At 37.5% G+C, this 20,290-nt stretch overlaps 1 protein-coding gene across 2 annotated transcripts; it reads right to left on the reverse strand.

Annotated features, from left to right (window-relative positions):
• Nucleotides 1-1,006: 1,006 nt before the first annotated feature.
• MBLAC2 (metallo-beta-lactamase domain containing 2) lies at nucleotides 1,007-20,248 on the reverse strand. Of its 2 annotated transcripts, XM_033111224.1 has the most exons (3): nucleotides 19,975-20,248; nucleotides 19,325-19,779; nucleotides 1,007-4,356 (listed from the first exon to the last, which is right to left on the reverse strand). In XM_033111224.1, the coding sequence occupies exons 2-3, from the start codon at nucleotides 19,776-19,778 to the stop codon at nucleotides 3,971-3,973; spliced, it is 840 nt and encodes a 279-aa protein (XP_032967115.1). In that variant the 5' UTR covers nucleotide 19,779; nucleotides 19,975-20,248; the 3' UTR covers nucleotides 1,007-3,970. The 2 variants fall into 2 exon arrangements, with proteins under 2 accessions (XP_032967115.1, XP_032967114.1); XM_033111223.1 differs by having other exon boundaries at nucleotides 2,757-4,356; nucleotides 19,325-20,248.
• Nucleotides 20,249-20,290: the final 42 nt, after the last annotated feature.

Raw genomic sequence — 20,290 nt, forward strand, 5'->3', positions numbered from 1 at the left:
ATCAACAATTGGGATCTATATTGAATAGTCTATCTTTATCCATTAATTTGAAATATGATATTTATTAACTACTAAAGCTTATGAGTTTGGACAATTAAGTTCTCGAACATGTTGTGATGATGTTGCTAACCTTTTTTGATATCAGAGAGATTCTTATTCATTACAAATTTGTACCAATTGGACAGTTAAAACCAAGTTTACTGGGGCAGCCGGGTGGCTCAGTTGGTTGGAACGTGAGCTCTGAACAACAGGGTTGCTGATTCTGTTCCCACATGGGCCAGTGGGCTGTGCCTTCCACAACTAGACTGAAGGATAACGACTTGGAGCTGATGGGCCGTGGAAAAACACACTGTCCACCAATAAAATTTAAAAAAACAAAACAAGTTTGGAAGTGCTGAAAAGGCTGCGTGAAAAAGTTAGACAACCTGAGCTTTTCGCCAACAGTTCATGGCTCTTGCATCATGACAATGCACCAGCTCACACGGCTCTGTCTGTGAGGGAGTTTGTAGCCAGTTACAAGTAACTGTATTGGAACACACTCCCTACTCACCTGATCTGGCCCCCAATGATGTCTTTCTTTACCCAAAGATAAAGGAAATATTGAAAAGACGACATTTTGATGACATTCAGGACCTCAAGGGTAATACGACGACAGCTGTAATGGCCATTCCAGAAAAAGAGTTCCTAAATTGCTTTGAAGGGTGGACTAGGTGCTGGCATCAGTGCATAGCTTCCCAATCGGAGTACTGTGAAAGTGATCATTTCATTGATATTCAGCAGTGAGGCATGTAGCACTTTTTCTAGGATGAGTTCTGAACTAATTATCTGACCTTGTATATGGGTATTTTTTGGTTTCTGGATTCTCTATTCTTGTCCATGGGTTTGACATCTTATTACAAGCTTTTCAAAGCTGAATTTCATATAGGAAATATCCTTGCAAGAAATTAAATGGGAATTGGTTAACATCATAAAAAATACCAATTACAGATTGAAATAAAATGTCCACTTTAATATTTAGCACACAAATATTTACTTACACTTATCTGAAAATTATAAGGGACAACTTGTGCATGTCACATTCATATTACTATCCATATAAGAACAACTACACATAATCATTTACTCAACTATATCAGAGTAGCATACAAGGTTTTTGTTTGTTTAAGACAGTTAAAAGGAAACACCAAATAAGGAAAATGAATTTCCAAAGATTAAGTTAACAACATAAATAATAAAAATTATTTCTAAATGTCTTACATTTTGCCAATTTTGAATTATATTTACATACTATTATTTCTAAAAAACAAAACCAAAAAAAAAAACACCATAAATTACAACAAGGGTCACTGTCAGGGTGAAAATACATAGTTTTAAAGCTTTTTTTAAAATATGTTATTATTATGCTTTAACATCACTTGATTTATTCTTGGCACATGTGGCGTCTTGGAAAGTAAAAATATACTTTGCCAATTTTATGTTATTATGCAGGTATAAGAGAAAGAGCACAGTTTGAGAGGCAGACAGACCTATGTTCAATTACCAGCTGTGTCCAAAGTTGTATAGTATTAGGCTGGTCAATTACTTCTTTGCACTGGGGCCAGGATTAAATTAAATAATGCACGTTTTAAAATTCATAGCATGGGCACTAAATGAATGATAGATCCTTTCCCCAATTTATTCATATTGAAGCAATAGTCAAATATCACAGTCTTATGTTTTGGTATGATTTGAAAAATTGAAAAACAACATTGGGAAATTTAAAAATAAAATCAACGTGTTTTGAAAAATTATTCTTTTAAGAAATAAGAAAAATCTTCATCAGGTTTAAATATTTCTCAAGAAAAAAGAGTGCCTAAAAAAAAAAGTCCTAAAGTATGATAAAATGGTCCATGGTTAAGGACTTTTGGTTTTCTTTTGTGCTACTGATATAAAAATAATGGCTATATTTAAGGCTCATTAAGTGATTGTTTGTAGTTGCCCTGAACCAAATTTATATTCTTGATGTTGCACTATCAACTGAAACAGACCTCCTGCCTTGAATGACTATCGTAGAGAAACTCCCATGATATTCTACACTTGAACAATCATGGCCTCCTTACTGATTTTAAGTTAAGGTTCATTTGGTGGCATGTGGCAGTACAGCTTGTCTGTCATTAGGATGATTCTTATATACAAGATCACAAACCCATCTTTCTCATGCTAAATACTTGGTGTTTGGAAGATCTAAGATTCCTGAAAATTAAATTTAAACTGTCACAGGGAATAGCCTACTCTAGACAGCAATGCTTCCATTCCTATTCTTGGATCTTTTTGTTTCCTACCCCGACCACCTAACAAATCATCCTTCCAAATCTGACTCAAAAACCCCTCTTCCTGGAACCTTTCCCTGACTAAATTTCACATCCCTCCATTCATGTCCCTGATTCACGTGTTATTTGTATTAACTTCAACCTGCATATAATATTATTCATATTTTGTTTGTCTTCTACTTCCAGCTAGAAAATAGTCTCTTTGACTTTTTAAGCTTCCACAGTGTTGAGCACAATGCTGTGCATGTATGTATGTGATCGTGTGTATGAGCGTGTGTGTTGAATTAATAAAAGACTAAAGAACCTGGGTGGGTGTACGGTAGGAAAAGTTTCGTAACTTTTTCAGAAATCAATTGCTGGACCTTCCTAAGACTAAAAATCTGATTTCCAAAGCTATCCCAGTTTGGTTTTTGGCATGTCAATAATAAAAAGGCATTGAAAAATTTTTTTAAAAACCTTTATGAAATATTCCAAAAGGTTTTTAAAATGAATTATTAAGAGCACCAAACCAAAACATTTTACTAAATAGTGGTATAATCTTTCCTATAACTTCACAAATGTAGACTTCTTTTCATTCAAGACAAAGAATACTGAACAGGAATAGGTGTTGTGAATCAGGATTAAAAAGGCAATTCACTCTAAGTTGATATCTAAAACACATTTTGCAATTAATTTGAAAGGACTTCTGTGGTACATATGTATGTCATGCTAAGTAAAAGAATGATTTATATCAGGATGTTGTAGATCTCTATAGTTGTTGGGATACGATAAAATATGACATACTGAAGTTGCTATTTCACACGAAAAATTTTGTTTATAATAGCTGTTAATATTAAAATAGGATATAATAAAAAAGTATTCTCAATGTGTATATTCTCAGATTTGCCTGACAGTGTCCTTTTGAGAAATCTGACAATTTGTAATTAGATTACAGACATTTGAATTTCACTTTTATGATTGACAATATTACACATACATAATAACAAACAATATATAATAGCTTTTTACTGAAGCACTCTGCAATTTACATTTAAAGCTTTTCAATAAAACAAAATTCATTGTACTTTTTGTAAGTAAAATTACACAACATATAATGTACGCTATAATTACATTAGGAATAAATAAAATGAAGCATAAAATTTCCATATCATAACAATAGATTGTTTTAGCTGTCATTCTAAATCTTAGTTCATATGTTTGTATCGAGTTCTAATGTATTTTAAATCAAGGAACTTTTATCTTTAAAAAATATACTAAAAATATTAAGTTTGGAGTATAAACATAACACTCTTTATGCCTTTTTTCCTAAGTCACCTAGGAAACAAAATAAGACAAGTAGGAGGCAAGGACAGGTCTATCTCTTACTGAAAAATGCCTCCTTGCTTCCCCATATACTTTTATGTCATTTATAGAGCAAATATTAAAGGATGACAGCTTTGGCAAATTATAATCTTCGTTAAGTGGTTTCTTACTTGGAAGAAAGGAAAAAATAAATTACGAACTTTCTTTTTTGACTTATTCATTCTCAACCTTTTATCTCTAATATAAGACAGTAGTATGATAGCACTTTTTGAAATGCTCACCATTAATCATTTTAACCAGCACAAAATGAATTGGATTAATTTATAGAATTAATCGGAAATAGATTATTGGTATAGATACTAGGGTGAGGTCCTAGAATTTGTTACACGTAGGGCTAAACTTGCAAGAGACCGCATGGCAAAAGTAGAAACTTTGTGACATATCCCAGCTTTCGAAATATAGTTAGAAGCTAGTCGAAAAAGCCTTTCAGCACCAAAAGTATTGAAGTGCCCAGGAAGCACCTTCTCTACCAGACCTCTGTCTACTAATTCTATCAGACGTTCACAGCTTCCAACATAGTCACTTATCCTGCTGTATGGGAGCCAGTCAATCAGCGATCCATCGTACACGACGTCTCCACTGAAGAGAATCTTTCGGTCTTTGTCATGTAAGCAAATACTGCCCCTAGAGTGACCAGGCATATGCATAACAGTGAGCTGTCTGTCACCAAGATTGATCACATCCCCTACAAATGGAAACAGAGTGTACAGGTAAACATGTTGCATATATGACTTCAATCACTTAAAGAATAGAAGAACATTAAATGGCTGGAAAGAGGTTGGGAGGGTGACCCTTATTTTACTTTTATTTTTAAAATACCATATTTCTTAATGATGATTTAAAAATAAGTTGCCTATATTCAACTGCCAGACCAGTGTTTGCCAAAGTGAGTAATGTGGAACACTCTTTCTGCAGGTTGTTATGATACATAAAAGAGAAGATGGAAAAAAAAAATAACTGCGGTCAACTCATTTTGGATACTCTTTCTTTAAAAATTAAGCAGCTTTCTTTTCTGCAAGGCTTCTTAGAGCTTTTAATATGCTAATGTACATTGTGGATATATATCAGGGAGATATGGTTACATAGTTTCTCAAATTTATTTGGCCCTAAAACTTTAATATTTCAGAACATACATGGTACCAGGATCCTGATGACACAATTCATGAATGCTGCTCTAGTGAACAGCATTATATTTTTGCCCCTTCTTTTGTTACCCTGTGGGAATTAAGGTTTGAGGACTTGGTACAAATGCTGATGCTCTGGCTGCTGCTAGTACTGTGAGAAATAAGCTATCCTTAGTGTCTAACCCAGGAACCTCATGTCTTCTGTCAGAATCCATTACACTATGGCAGACTAACTTACTAACTTGCAAATAGGGTAAAAAGGCATACTTTCTTGCAAATAGGGTAAAAAGGCCAGTTGTTTGACAGTGGGAGGAAATTGAGCCATATGATTACAAATTTGCTACTTTATTGGATTTAAATAAATACTAACTTAAGTAAGTCATCATAAGTTAAAAGTTTCTGTTATCTCTAGTGCAAACATACACAGAAAAAACTCAAATATACTTAAAAAGATAAGAGGAATTAAAATGATACCATAATCAGGATTTGTTAAACATAAAAAATTACAATAAAGAAAGAACAGAGGGATAAACAAGAAATGAGACAGAAATAAAATGGCGTACCTAAATTCAACTATATCAATGATTACCTTAAATAGGAGTGGGATAAACACTCTAATCAAAGGCAAATATTGTCAGACTATATTTAAGAAAGTAAGATATAAGTCACTCTACAAGAGAAGAACTATAAGGTCAAACACAAAAATAGGTTGAAAAGTTATGTACACCATATATATTACTTATAGCAAAACTAGAGTGGCTATATTAATATCAGGCAAAATAAGGAATATTGCTAGAGAAAAGAGGTACATTATCTGAAGAAATACATGACGTCACTACATTAAAAATAGAAATTATACATGCACCAAAAATAAAGACTAAAAGATGTTTTGTTATAGCTGTACACTGAAAACTATAAAAACACTATCAAGAGAAATTAAAGAAGATCTAAAAAAAAGGAAAGATATTCTGTTTCCATTGACCAGACGACTCAAAATTGTTAAGATGGTACTTAAGTTTCATTTTTTTCCTATAGCTACAATGTCTAATAGAACTTTCTGAGATTATCAAAATATTCTGTATCAACACTATCCAACATGGTAGCTCCTAGCTACATGTGGCCAAATGACACTTGAAATAAGGCTAGTGGAACTAAGGAGCTAAAATTTTAATTTTAATCAATCTTAATTAATTTAAATTTGTATTTAAATTGTCACGTGTGGCTAGTGGCTACTGTAATGGTCTGTAGATCTATAGATTGAACCACATCTCAATCAAAGCCTTGACATGCTTATTTGTAGAAATTTAAAAATCTGACTCTATAATTTATATGGATATGCAAATGAACTAGAATAGCCAAAACAATTTTGAAAAGGATATAAAAAATTGAAAGGCTTACATTACCTAATTTTAAGAATTATAATAAAGTTACAATAATCAACACAGTGTGGTGCTGGCTAAATGATATACATAATTAATGGAAGAGAACAGAGTTCAAAAAGAGACACTTATATAGATGGTCAATGGAGTTTGGACAAAGGTGTCAACCAAGGTAATTCAGTGGGTAAAAGGATAATATTTTCAACAAATTGGACTGGGGCACTTTGGATAGCCAAATGCAAACAAAAAAACCAAACCAAAAAGAAGCTCTCAACCCTTACTTCAGAATATTAACAAAAATTCAAAATGGATCATAAACCTAAATGTCAGAGCTCCTAGAAAAATAATAGAAAATCTTTGTGATCCTGGACTAGACACAGAGCTCTTATCTGACACAAAAAGCATAAACCATAAGGAAAACATGACAAAATGGACTTCACTCAAGTTATACAGTTTCTTGCTTAAAAAGTCACCATTAAGAAAATGAGCCCGATCGCGATCAAAATGGCAGCATGAGGTGAGCCTCTGTAAAGCCCCCCTGGAATTTACAACTAATCGAACAACAATAACTCCACAAAGGACTCCCTGCACAGCAGACAGGCAAGACGAAGAGGCCCACTACTGAATTCACCTAAAGGTGGGCGAATTGCAGGAGCGGGGAAGGTGGCAAGTGAGAAGTGCGGAGACGGAGCCAGGCGGGCGCAGGACGCAGACCTAGCTCAGTGCTCCGAGCTCGCTGCATCCTGGAACTACCGCAGCTGCAGGAGAGAGAAGAACTCGGACTGCTAGGGCTCCGTTTATGGCCCACAGGGCTGAGGGATAGCATATAACACGGCTGAACCCAACACTCACAGCAGAGACCTCGGAGCAAAGGGAAGAAGGCTGAAAACGGTGGTTTAAGCCCTCACTGCTGAGCAGAGAACGGAAGCCTTAGGCACTGAGCCTAGCCGCCCCCTCCCTACCCTCCCAGAGCTCGCCCCGCCCCCACCTGCCCGGTGCTAGAAGCGGAACAGTAGCAGTGTCAGATCAAAAGAACAGAATATTTGCTGTTCTGAGAACTGTGGACCGCAGACACAGATTCGCAGCCAAACTAGTTCCGGCAAAGGGGAGGGAGCTGTGGAAGCAGGACCAGCTGTGGTGGTGGTCGCCGCCATTGCTCTGGGCCACCTATCACAACTCACCCTGCCCCTGGCCCCACCTATCTGGGTGGATCCCTGCAGGAGTAAACAGAACTGCTGACACATATGTGCTCTGAATCTGGTGCAGGAAGAGCTTTGGAACTTCAAAAGCTCTCCACATACCAACACGGATACTGCGCCCTGTGACCCAGGCAAACTATTAACAGAGGAGAAGCCCATCTCCCAGGGAATCCCCCCATAGTATGAGAAGCTGGAATAGTGCAGAGAAAACATAGCACTACCGTGTGAGAGAAAAAAAAAGGCTGCAGTCTGAGAGAAAATAAAACATTCTACCAACAAGTACTGGAAGACAAAAGAAAGACCTCTTCCTATCAAACTGTTGCAGAAGCCACGCCTGTAGATGTCTAGGAAGAGAAATAATAAATCAGTAATTGCCATGAATAACCAAGGCAACAAGACAGCTCAGAAAGAAAGTGAAAAGTCGCCAGAAAAGGAAATTAAAGATATGGAAATGTGTGACTTACATGACAGAGAATTCAAGATTGCGGTTCTGAAAAAACTCAATGAGATGCAAGAAAACACAGAAAGGCAGTTTAATGAACTCAGAAACACAATCAAAGAACAACATGAACATTTTACGAAAGAGATTGAAATTTTAAAAAAGAACCAAATAGAATTTCTGGAGATTAAGAACTCAGTAGAAGAAATTAAGAATGAAATAACCAGCTTAGGTAATAGAGTTGACCAGATGGAGGAAAGAATCAGTGGCATCGAAGACAGAAACCTGGAAATTACACAGATGGAAGAAGAAAGAGACTTGACACTTAAAAGAAATGAAAGAACTCTACAAGAACTTTCTGACTCCATCAGAAAGAGCAATATAAGAATAATGGGCATACCAGAAGGAGAAGAAAGAGAGAAGGGAACAGAGAATATATTCAAACAAATTGCTGATGAGAACTTCCCAAACTTGTGGACAGAACTGGATCCTCGAATGCAAGAAGCAAATAGAACACCTAATTACCTCAACCCCAACAAATCTTCTCCAAGGCACATTGTATTGAAGCTGTCTAAAATCAATGACAAAGAAAGAATCCTCAAGGCAGCCAGGAAAAAAAGACGGTAACCTACAAAGGAAAGCCCATTAGATTATCATCAGATTTTTCAGCAGAAACTCTACAAGCCACGAGGGAGTGGAACCAAATATTCAAACTATTGAAAGAGAGAAATTATGAGCCAAGAATAATATATCCAGCAGATATCCTTTAGATATGAAGGAGGAATAAAGACCTTTCCAGACATACAGAAGCTGAGGGAATTTTCTAATACACGACCTGCACTACAAGAAATACTAAAGGAGGCTATTCGACCACCATCAACAGGGACAATTTGTGGCAACCAAAATATAAAAAGGGAGAGAGTAAAGGCCTGAACCGAAATATGGGAATGGAGAAAGTAAGCGTGCTGAAGAAAATGGAATACTCTGAATATCAAACTTTCTTTTACATAAACTTAAGGGTAAGCACTCAAAAAATATCCAGAACTGAAGCATATACTGTAACAAAAGAAGAAACAGAGGGAAACATCATAGAATACCACCACACAGAAATAACAAACAACAACAAAAAGGCAAAGAAACAGTGGAGACACAGCCTTACCAGAAAACAAAAGATAGAATGACAGGAAATCCTCACATGTCAATAATCACTCTAAATGTAAATGGACTGAACTCACCAATAAAAAGGCACAGAGTAGCAGATTGGAGGAAACAAAGCATAAACCCAACCATATGCTGTCTCCAAGAGACACATCTCAGCTACAAGGACAAGCATAGACTCAAAGTGAAAGGGTGGAAATTGACACTCCAAGCAAATGGTACCCAGAGAAAATCAGGTGTAGCCATAATGATATCAGATGAAACAGACTTCAGGGTGAAAAAGATAACAAGAGACAAAGATGGACATTTCATAATGGTAAAGGGGACTATACAACAAGAAGACATAACAGTCATCAATATTTATGCCCCCAATCAGGGAGCACTGAAATAAACCAAGCAACTACTAACAGAGCTAAAGAGAGAAATTGACCAAAACACAATTATCCTAGGGGACTTAAAATACATCATTGACAGCTATGGATAGATCATCCAAACAGAAAATAAACGAAATAGCAGCCCTAAATGACACATTAGATGAAATGGACATAATTGACATATATAGAGCACTTCATCCTAAAACATCAGATTATACATTCTTTTCTAGTGTACATGGAACATTCTCAAGGATAGGCCATATACTGGGACATAAAATCAGCCTCAGCAAATTTAAGAAGATTGAAATCATACCAAGCATATTCTCTGATCACAAGGCTTTGAAATTGTTTATCAACTGCAAAAAGAAAGCAGGAAAAAACACAAATACATGGAGATTAAACAACATACTTTTAAAGAACGACCGAGTCAAAGAAGAAATTAGAGGAGAAATCAAAAGATACATAGAAACAAATGACAATGAAAATACATCCTACCAAAATTTTTGGGATGCAGTGAAAGCAGTTTTAAGAGGGAAATTTATATCATTACAGGCCTATCTCAAGAAATAAGAAAAATCCCAAATAAATAACCTTAAAGAACTTTACACCTTAAAGAACTAGAAAAAGAAGAGCAAATGAAACCCAAGTTCAGCAGAAGAAAGGAAATAACAAAAATCAGAGCAGAACTAAATGAAATAGAGAAAAAAAGACAATAGAAAAAATTAATGTGACAAAGAGCTGGTTCTTTGAAAAGATTAACAAAATTGAAAAACACTTGGCTAGACTCACTAAGATAAAAAGAGAGAAGACACTAACAAAATCAGAAATGAAAAAGGGGAAGTTATCACGGACACCACAGAAATACAAAGGATCATCCAAGAATACTATGAAGGACTATATACCACCAAATTCAATAATCTAGAAGAAATGGACAAGTTCTTAGAAACATAGCCTTCCAAGGCTGAACCATGAACTGGAAAATCTAAACAGACCGATCACCAGTAACGAAATTGAATCCGTCATCCAAAACCTTCCCAAAAGCAAAAGACCTTGACCAGATGGCTTCACTAGTGAATTCTACCAAACCTTCAAAGAGGATCTAATGCCAATCCTGCTCAAAGTCTTCCAAAAAATTGAAGAAGAGACAGTACTCCCTAACTCATTTTATGAGGCCAACATTACCCTGATACCAAAACTTGGTAAGGACAACACAAAAAAAGAAAACTTCAGACCAATATCTCTGATGAATACAGATGCAAAAATCCTAAGCAAAATTCTAGCAAATCAAATGCAACAATGCATTAAAAAGATTATTCATCACGACCAAGTGAGGTTCATCCCAGGGGTACAAGGATGCTTCAACATATGCAAATCCATCAATGTGATACATCACATAAACAAAATAAAGGACAAAAATCATATGATTGTATCAATTGATGCAGAAAAAGCATTTGACAAGATACAACATCCATTTATGATTAAAACACTTAATAAAATAGGTATAGAAGGAAAATACCTTAACATAATAAAGGCCATATATGACAAGCCCTCAGCTAATCTCATAATTAATGGTGAAAAACTGGAGCCCTTTGCTCTACGTTAAGGAACACGACAGGGCCGTCCCCTATCACCTCTGCTTTTCAACATAGTGGTGGAAGTCCTTGCCAGAGCAATCAGGCAAGAAAAAGAAATAAAAGGCATCCAAATTGGGAATGAAGAAGTTAAATAATCACTCTTTGCAGATGACATGATGCTATATATAGAAAACCATAAAGACTCCACCAAAAAAGCTATTAGAAACAATCAACGCATACAGTAAAGTTGCTGGCTACAAAATCAACGTACAAAAGTCCATTGCATCCCTATATACTAACAATGAAATTTCAGAAAAAGAAATACAAAAAACAATTCCTATTGCAATTGCAGCAAAAAGATTAAAATACCTAGGAATAAACTTAACCAAGGATGTGAAGGACCTATATGCTGAAAACTATAAGACATTTTTGAAAGAAATTGAAGAAAACATAAAGAAATGGAAAGACATTCTGTGCTCATGTATTGGAAGAATCATCATAGTTAAAATGGCCATATTACCCAAAGCAATATACAGATTTAATGCAATCCCCATCAAAATCCCAATGGCATTTTTTAAAGAAATAGAACGAAAAAGCATCAGATTTGTTTGGAACCACAAAAGACCCCGAATAGCCAAAGCAATCTTAAGAAAAAAGAACAAGGCTGGACGTATCACACTCCCTGACTTCAGCTTGTACTACAGGGCAACAATAATCAAAACAGCATGTTATTGACAGAAAAACAGACACGTAGACCAGTGGAATAGAATTGAGAACCCAGAAATAAAACCAGATACATATGGACAGATAATTTTTGACAAAGAAGCTAAAAACGTACAATGGAGAAGACAGCCTCTTCAATAAATGGTGCTGGGAGAATTGGATAGCCACGTGCAAAAGAATGAAACTGGACTGCTATATGTCACCACGTACCAAAATTAATTCAAAATGGATCAAAGACTTAAGCATAAGACCTGACACAATAAACTGCATAGAAGAAAACATAGGTACTAAACTTATGGACCTTGGGTTCAAAGAGCATTTTATGAATTTGACTCCAAAGGCAAGGGAAGTAAAAGCTAAAATAAACGAATGGGACTATATGAAACTTAAAAGCTTCTGTACAGCAGAAGAAACCATCGACAAAATAAAGAGGCAACCAACTGAATGGGAGAAGATTTTTGCAAACAGTGCCTCCCATAAGGGGCTAATATCCAAAATACACAAGGAACTCATGCAACTCAACAACAAAAAAACAAACAACCCAATTGAAAAATGGGCAGAGGACCTGAAGAGACATTTCTCCAAAGAGGACATACAAATGGCAAATAGACATATGAAAAAATGCTCAACATCACTAATCATCAGAGAAATGCAAATAAAAACCACAATGAGATATCACCTCACCCCAGTCAGAATGGCTATCATCAACAAGACAAATAGTAACAAGTGTTGGAGAAGTTGTGGAGAAAAAAGAACCCTCATACACTGTTGGTGGGAATGCAGACTGGTGCAGCCATTATGGAAGGCAGTGTGGAGGTTTCTCAAAAAATTACGAATAGAATTACCATATGACCCAGCAATCCCTCTCCTGGGTATCTACCCAAAAAATCTGAAAACATTTATACATAAAGACACGTGTGCTCCAATGTTCATTGTAGCTTTGTTTATGGTGGCCAAGACATGGAAACAACCAAAATGTCCTTCGATAGATGAATGGATAAAGAAGTTGTGGTATATATACACGATGGAATACTATTCGGCGGTAAGAAAAGATGATATAGGAACATTTGTGACAACATGGATGGATCTTGACAGTATAATGCTAAGCGAAATAAGTCAGATAGAAAAAGCAGTGAACCATATGATTTCACTGATATGTGGTATGTAGACCAAAAACAAGACAAACGAATGAGAAACAAAAACTCATAGACACAGACAATAGTTTAGTGGTTACCAGAGGGTAAGGGGGGTCAAATATATGGTGATGGAAGGAGAACTGACTCTGGGTGGTGAACACACAATGGGATTTATAGATAATGTAATACAGAATTGTACACCTGAAATCTATGTAATTTCACTAACAATTGTCCCCCCAATAAATTAAAAATAAAGAAAATGAAAAGGCAAGCCACAAACTAGGAGAAAATATTTACAAATTGTATATCTGATAAAGGACTTGAATTCAGAAAATATAAAGAACACTTACACTATAACAATAAGAAAACAAAAATTCAATTTGAAAAAGGAGAAAAACTTTTAATAGACTCTTTAATAAAGAAGATATTTGAAAAGCAAATAAGTACCTGAAAAGATGCTCAATATCATTAAGGAAATGCAAATTAAACTACACTGAAATACCACCACACACTCATTAGAATGACTAAAATCATTCTAGGACTGACAAAATCACATGTTGATAAAGATGTGGAGAAACTGGAACCCTTATACACTGCAGATGGGAATGCAAAATGGTATAATTGTTTTGGAAAACAGTTTGGCATATTCTTAAATAATTAACATACACATACTATAAGACCCAGGAATTCCATTCCTGGGTATCTACCAAGGGAAATGAAAACATGTATCCACACAAATACTTATATGCAAATGTTCATGGCAGCATTATTCATAAGAGCCCCAAACTAGAAAGATTCAAATTTCCTTCTACAGACAAATAGATATGTTATATCCATAAATGAATTACTTCTAGGCAATAGAAAAGAATGAATTAATAGATACAACAACATGGATGAATCTCGAAAACACGCCAAATGAAAGTAGACACAAAATACTATCTATTATATAACATTTATAGAAAATTTGCAGAAAAGTGAAACTACAGTGACACATAATAGATCAGTGGGGTTATGGGTGGGACCAGGGATTGTCCTGGTCTTATCTTTAATTACACTTGGATCTGACACTCCCAGATGTCCCAGCATTCCAGTCAGAAGGGTCCAGATTCCTTCACAGGATAATTGTTCCAGACTTACAGTGTCTCTGGGGATCAGAAACCACTGTCACTTACTGTATGATTAGCAGGTAAGGTAAAGAAATTATAGCTAAGTTGACTTACTAGAGCTGTTGGAGACCAATTGTTTAATAAGTGTACAGAAAGGAAGGGTGTAACGGAAGTTACACCTAGATCCTAAAAAAGAAGTCTAGAGAATTATCAGTGTAGTCTTATTAATCTTCTGTTATATTCAGATGATATTCAAAATATTTAGCAACAGAAAAGACGTAAGTCCTACCTATCAAAACAGATACCAACTATAAGCAATTGATAAGGTCATAATTGCTGAATATCATGACATCTGCCATTACTCAGTGGCTTTATAAATGTTTTCCATATGCTTATAATGCTCATATATAGCATTTCATCAAAACCTTTCTTATGAGAACCAGAACTGTCCATGAAATGTATCCATATATAATACACATACACACACATTATCCACCCAAACCCTTGCTCTCACCCACGTGTTACCAGACTCCAGCCATACTAGAGTTCTCTTGGCTTCTCAAATACCCTTTCTCATCTTGGCATCCCCAATCTTTTATTTTTATTTAATTCTTAGTCAAATAAATATATGTGCATATTTCAAATAAAGTATTACAGAAGGGCTTAAATATAAGAAAAAGTTCTTTGCCCCATTCTGACTCTGTCTCCAATTCTGCTCCCAAGAGACAACCACTTTCATCAGATTTAGCTGTTTTTTTCCTGGTAGTTGCCTTTACTAAATGTAGTTATCTCTAAATAATGTTTATACTCCATTTCTTGATTTACCAATTAAACTGTTCTCATTTCATTCATGTATTACCATTTCTTGTTTCTTAGAAGATGTTATCTGCTGGCTTCCACTGTGAAATACAAGGATTTTTAGATCTTTACCCCTCAGTCTCCACCTACCATCAATCACCACACATGTATATATTTCTCATCCTCTCACCCTCCAAGAATAATGACTCAACTGCTCCAACTGGGAGCCCTCTCTGCCTGGGATATTATCATTGTCAGAGTATCATACTTTGTCATCATTCTGATGTTTCCTTTTTCTCCTGCATCAGATCTCCTGTTTCCTGTATTCAATGTCTTCTTGGTTTACTCTCGTTTTGAAGGGAATAAATAGGCTGAAGGTGTATCTCAGTAGATTCCTAAATAACAGCATGTGAGAAATAATTTTTTGAGACTTTATTAGTGGACTGGATGTAGAATTCTAAGTTGGAAATCAATTTTATTCAAGTAAGACAGCACTTCTTTTCTAGCTTCAAAGCCATTATGATCTGTATAGATTACCTTTTTTTGTTTAAGTTTCTAGAAGCTTGGTTCCCAGCGTTCTGAAATTTTGCAGTAATTTGCCTTGGGTTAGATGTGTTTTCATCCATTGTGCTAGGAACTCTGTTGGCTCGTTCAATCTGGAAATTTACAGCCCTTACCTGTGGGGTATTTTCCTGAATTATCTCTATGCTTTCTTTTCCTTCACTTTCTTCATTCTATCTATGCTCCTATTATTCCAATGTTGGATTTTCTAAACTGGTCCTCTATTGGTCCTCTCTTAGTTTTCATGTTGCCTATCTGCTCTTTTTGTTAAGTTTTCAACTTTATCTTCCGGATCTTTTACTAATTCCTGACATTTGAAATTCCAAGAACTCGTGTGTGTGTGTGTGTGTGTGTGTTGTTGTTTACATTTAAAGCATTCTATTATCTGTTGGATGTCTTATATACAATAGCTTCTGTTATCCCCTGATGATATTAATGATAGTCCTCCCCTCTCTAGTTGCTTTATGCTGTTTTAGTATTTGATCTTGTTACAGGCTTTTCCCAGATTTTTCCATAATGCTTGGTTGCCTGTTTAAGAGTAGCGGATGAAAAGGCTGTTTGAAACACATGCATGGAGCCTAGAGACCTAAGATTCACTGTAGAGATATCAAGCCAAGGATTACTTAGGGATCAGCATCTTAGTCTTTCCTATATGGCTGGGCAGATATCCCAGATAAGATTCTTCCAATTTCCTATTTGGGGGGTAAAGGCCTGGCTCTCATTGTCTAGGAAACTAGTAGGAAATATATACATATGTATACCGGGGGATGCAAAAAAAAAATGTATACATGTGGACACTTTGGTCAACGTTGCTCAAACAGTAGTTCGCCGTAACCAGAAGTGTCTGGACGCTGATGGTAACCTCTTTGAGCACCTCTTATAATTGCAGAAATCAAAGTGACTTGTATTCATCTTTTGTTATCGGTATATATTGAGTATTACAATTTTAATAGTTTTCCTTTCCTAAAATGTGTATACATTTTTTTGGCACCTTCTGTATACTCTCAACTTATTCCTCCTTATTTCTCCTATTTTCCATTTTGAAAATACACATACACACGCTTATTCCTCCTATTTTCCATTCTGAAGACCTGAGCTCAACAGCACTTGGCATCTCTCAATCAAGAAACCTGTTTTACATTCTCCAGAGAACAAACTAACTGGATGGTCATAAACTTAGGAAGAAGGGTTCTAGAGTTTAAATAGTTTCTTAAATGCTTTCAACCCATACTACTTATTTTAGTAGTACTATTCCCTTTGCCCCCACTAAAGTACCTGCTACTGCTAATTCCTTTTAAGGCTCCTGCAGTGCAAACTGGATTGGCTCTTGATTTCCCATTGCTGGAATAGGATAAAACTGCTAACTCAGTTGTCACCTGCCCAGCATCCCAAAGAGTTCGTCAGTCAATGTGGATTTATACTTAAAATGAACAAACCACGGTCCCTTTACAGTAGTCTTAATGGGGTTTTGGAAGGGAGTCAAATTAGATATATTTGCTCATTTTGCTACCTTTCTGGAATCTATTTTTTTTTTTTTTTTAATGTCCCCAAATGATTCAAGTCCACCTGAAACAACTGCTTTATCCTATTGGTGACACTGGGCAAACTGTTTAAACATGCCTAATAGGAGCCAAAATGCCTGCACTTCATTCATATCACTTGAATATTGTGAAAATAGGCAAAATGTGTGCCCATTCAAGAAGAATGTGCTCTATCAATCTAAGGTTTATCACAATCTTCTTAGAGGAAGATACTATTTCACAGGTAGTAGGACAAGTTGTTTTCCATCAAAGATGATGCATTGGGTGATGATTTCTCCTTGTCCTCTTTGTCCCTCATTTACAAGTCATCTTTTGGGTTACAGTGCATATATTTATGCTTCTCTAACACAGGTAATCATCAATTCACCTAAATGAAATTTAATGACTTCAACCTCCATGTTCTAACCAAAGCAATGAAGCTTCTACGCTGTTCGGTATGTGCTGCTGATGTGTGTGTGTGTGACTGTGTATGAATTTTAATATAAATATCTTATATCTCCTTCCAGGCATCAGGATTATGATGATAGCAAGTTAGTAGACCACACCATTCAGAAGAGATGATAAGAAAATTAATATTCTCGAGAAAAGTGGAAATTAGATACTCCTTGACAGAGTGAGGCATCCAGTTCCCAGTGAAAAACAACTTTTGATTTAACACAGTATTATCACCTTCAAAGTGTCTGGTAAATATTAAGCTTTCTTTTCATACCTTCAAAGGCTTAAAGCACCAAACAGGTAGCTTGCAGGCCCCTTGCAGCTCCAAAATGCTTTAATTATAATTATAAGGCTATAATTCTAGCAGCAACTTGGATTTTGGAAACCTGGATTCTATTCCCAGCTCTTTCCCAAAGTGGCAGTGTAATCTCAGGTATGATATTGAGGCCTGCTTAGACTGTTCATCTAGGAAACATCAATTCCTATCACTGTTTCACCATTGATTTCCTATTGCTGGCAGAGAGAAAAAGTAAATAAACCAAAAAGTAATTTATTCGTGTAGACAATTTAAATATATTTTAAATAATAATGTAAACATTTCTTGTGGAATGACAGAAAATATTTATTCTGAATACCCGTCAACTACATGGAAATCTTACCTCTAAAAGTATCAGTTCTATCAAGATATACAGTAATTAAAAGTATATTTAATGTAAATGTACTTTTTTCCTCTCAAATTGTTAGGTAATATAAGATTCCCCTCTCAACCAGTTTTTTTTTAACCCTTAGATTTAAATTTTAAATGGAAAGACTTTGGATAGGGTGTGAGATATAGAATCTTGCTTTATATTTTTTATATCTCAAGTGATCAGAATCTCACCTGTAAGATAAACTGATTTTCGTAAAATATTTCATTATTTGTCATATTGGTTGGTCATAAAGTGAGAGTATTACATAGCAGTAGCTGGATTTTGCTACCTCTTCGAAGAATATTTTAATAAATTAAATTGGCAATTAAAATGGTTTCAAGATAGAGTGGGAAAAGGGGGTTTCACATCCTACTTGGAATTACCATAATATAGTTATGCAGTAGGATTTTTGTATGATCTGCATGCTTTGACATATTGTGCCTTGGTTCAAATCTTAGCTTTTGTCATTATTAACCACCTCACTTCAAATATTGAGAGAATAAAATGAAATCAACGAAAGTATTCTAAAAAGAAAAAAGGAAATTAATATACAAATATTGCTTCTCTGTCCAATTAGCTGAATTATTTAAGTGCCTGCATAGTGTTCGGAGGACAGGGGCCCTACTCGTATTTTGTTCCATTAGTTTCTCTCTGAACCCTATTCTATGTTACATGGGGTCTAAGAAGCCCAGGGCTACCGATGCATTAGTCCACATACTTAACCATCACCTGCAATAATCTCCGTGTTAATCTTTCCCAGGCCTTGCTTTCAACCAGACCAGATATCTATCAAAATGTAAGACTCAGACATATTCTACTTTTTATGTACCCTACCTGGCTCTTTCTCTGGTGAGGCAACATCAAGAACAGAAATCTATCTGGAAGATAAAGATGCAAGAGCAGATGGCAACCACTGTTCTCTAATGGCTTTCTAAACCTACAGGTGGGAATTGCTCATAGCCGGCGGTCACTGAGCAGATGAAGTCAGCAATTCGCAAAAGCAGAGAGCATGACATGCACTCTCCTTGAGGCGTCATTCCTTAAAAGTCTTCTCTCTAGAAAAGCGCCTGGAAATGTCTGACAGGTGTACGGGAAAAGAACGGGAAATTCCTAGTCACGAGTCTCTGCGGCGTTACTACTACACCTCGCAGAGGAAACGGACAAGGGGGTGGGGCCGGCTTTCATTCGAGTACTCAGCTTTGCTACACCGTGCCAGAGCTAGTCTCAGGTAGGGAAGGCTGCGATGGCCTTGGCTCTGGTCGAGTGTCAGTGCAGGTAGAAACAAAAGTGGTGTTTCTGAAATGTAGCAAAACAAGCCCCCTCACAGCCACGCACATCTGCAACATGCATCCCTCGGACAGTTTCTTCCCAACCCCCTCCCGTAATGAGAGAGCGCGCGCCCGTGAGGGCCCATTACCATCCTGCAGGATGAGGGTGGGCTGTACCGCCTGCACTCGGAATTGCCTGGCCCTCCAGCCGGGGCTGGGCGCCCGTACCACCTCACTATCGGACAACCAGGTCACGGTCTCAAAGTTGTCCCCGCGAGCCAGTGCCTCGGCCTCGGCGTGGTGCACGGCCACCCGGTCGAACTGGTAGAGACCACCGGAGTGGTCGAAGTGCACGTGGGTGGCCACCGCCAGCAGCGGCCGGCACGCCGCGTCCTCCTTGGCCCCGCCGTCCTGCAAGAGGCCGGAGGAGTACAGGTATTCCGGAAGGCTGCGCAGCCCCAGGCCCGTGTCGATCACCACGTCCTGCTCGGAGCCGCGCACCAGCCAGATGTTGGCACGGTTGCCAGACTCATAGAAGCGTTCCTGAATCCAGAAGATGCCGTCGCCCAGGGACTTGTGGGCGTACCACTCGAGCGCCGACATGCTGGGAAGAGGTGCAGGAGGGGTGAGTGTGGGCGTGTGTGCCTCCCGCAGGCTGTCCAGACTCCGGGCGCTGCGGCGGCGTGGAGCGGTCTGCCGGCAGCCAGGGAGGTGGCGCAGAGCAAGGAGGGGGAGGGGGATGCGGGTGGTGCAGGGGGTGCGGGGGATGCGGGGTGTAGAATTAGGAGGAAGGAGGCACCTAGACACTGCCTGTCGTGGTCGCTTTACTCCCACGACAGGTCCGCAGAAAGCAGAGGTTGTTCTGCCCGCCCCCGGGCGCTGGAGGAATCGCAGCCTCTGTAGCCGCAGCACAGGAAGGCGTTAACGCTTGGACCACTGGAGACCTACAAGGCGACCCTTCCCCAACCTGGGGGCGTCTAACTGCAGAGGCCGGGAGCTAGTCGTAGAAGGCACCAGATCCGCCCACCCACCGTGCGCCGCTATGCGCACTTCCAGCCCGCGCAGAGTCAGACCTTGCGGGTTGGACAGCTACGGCGCCTGCCAAGGGATAAAAA

This window comes from Rhinolophus ferrumequinum, chromosome 7 (genome assembly GCF_004115265.2).
Source record: "Rhinolophus ferrumequinum isolate MPI-CBG mRhiFer1 chromosome 7, mRhiFer1_v1.p, whole genome shotgun sequence".
In the NCBI taxonomy this organism is placed as follows: Eukaryota; Metazoa; Chordata; class Mammalia; order Chiroptera; family Rhinolophidae; genus Rhinolophus; species Rhinolophus ferrumequinum.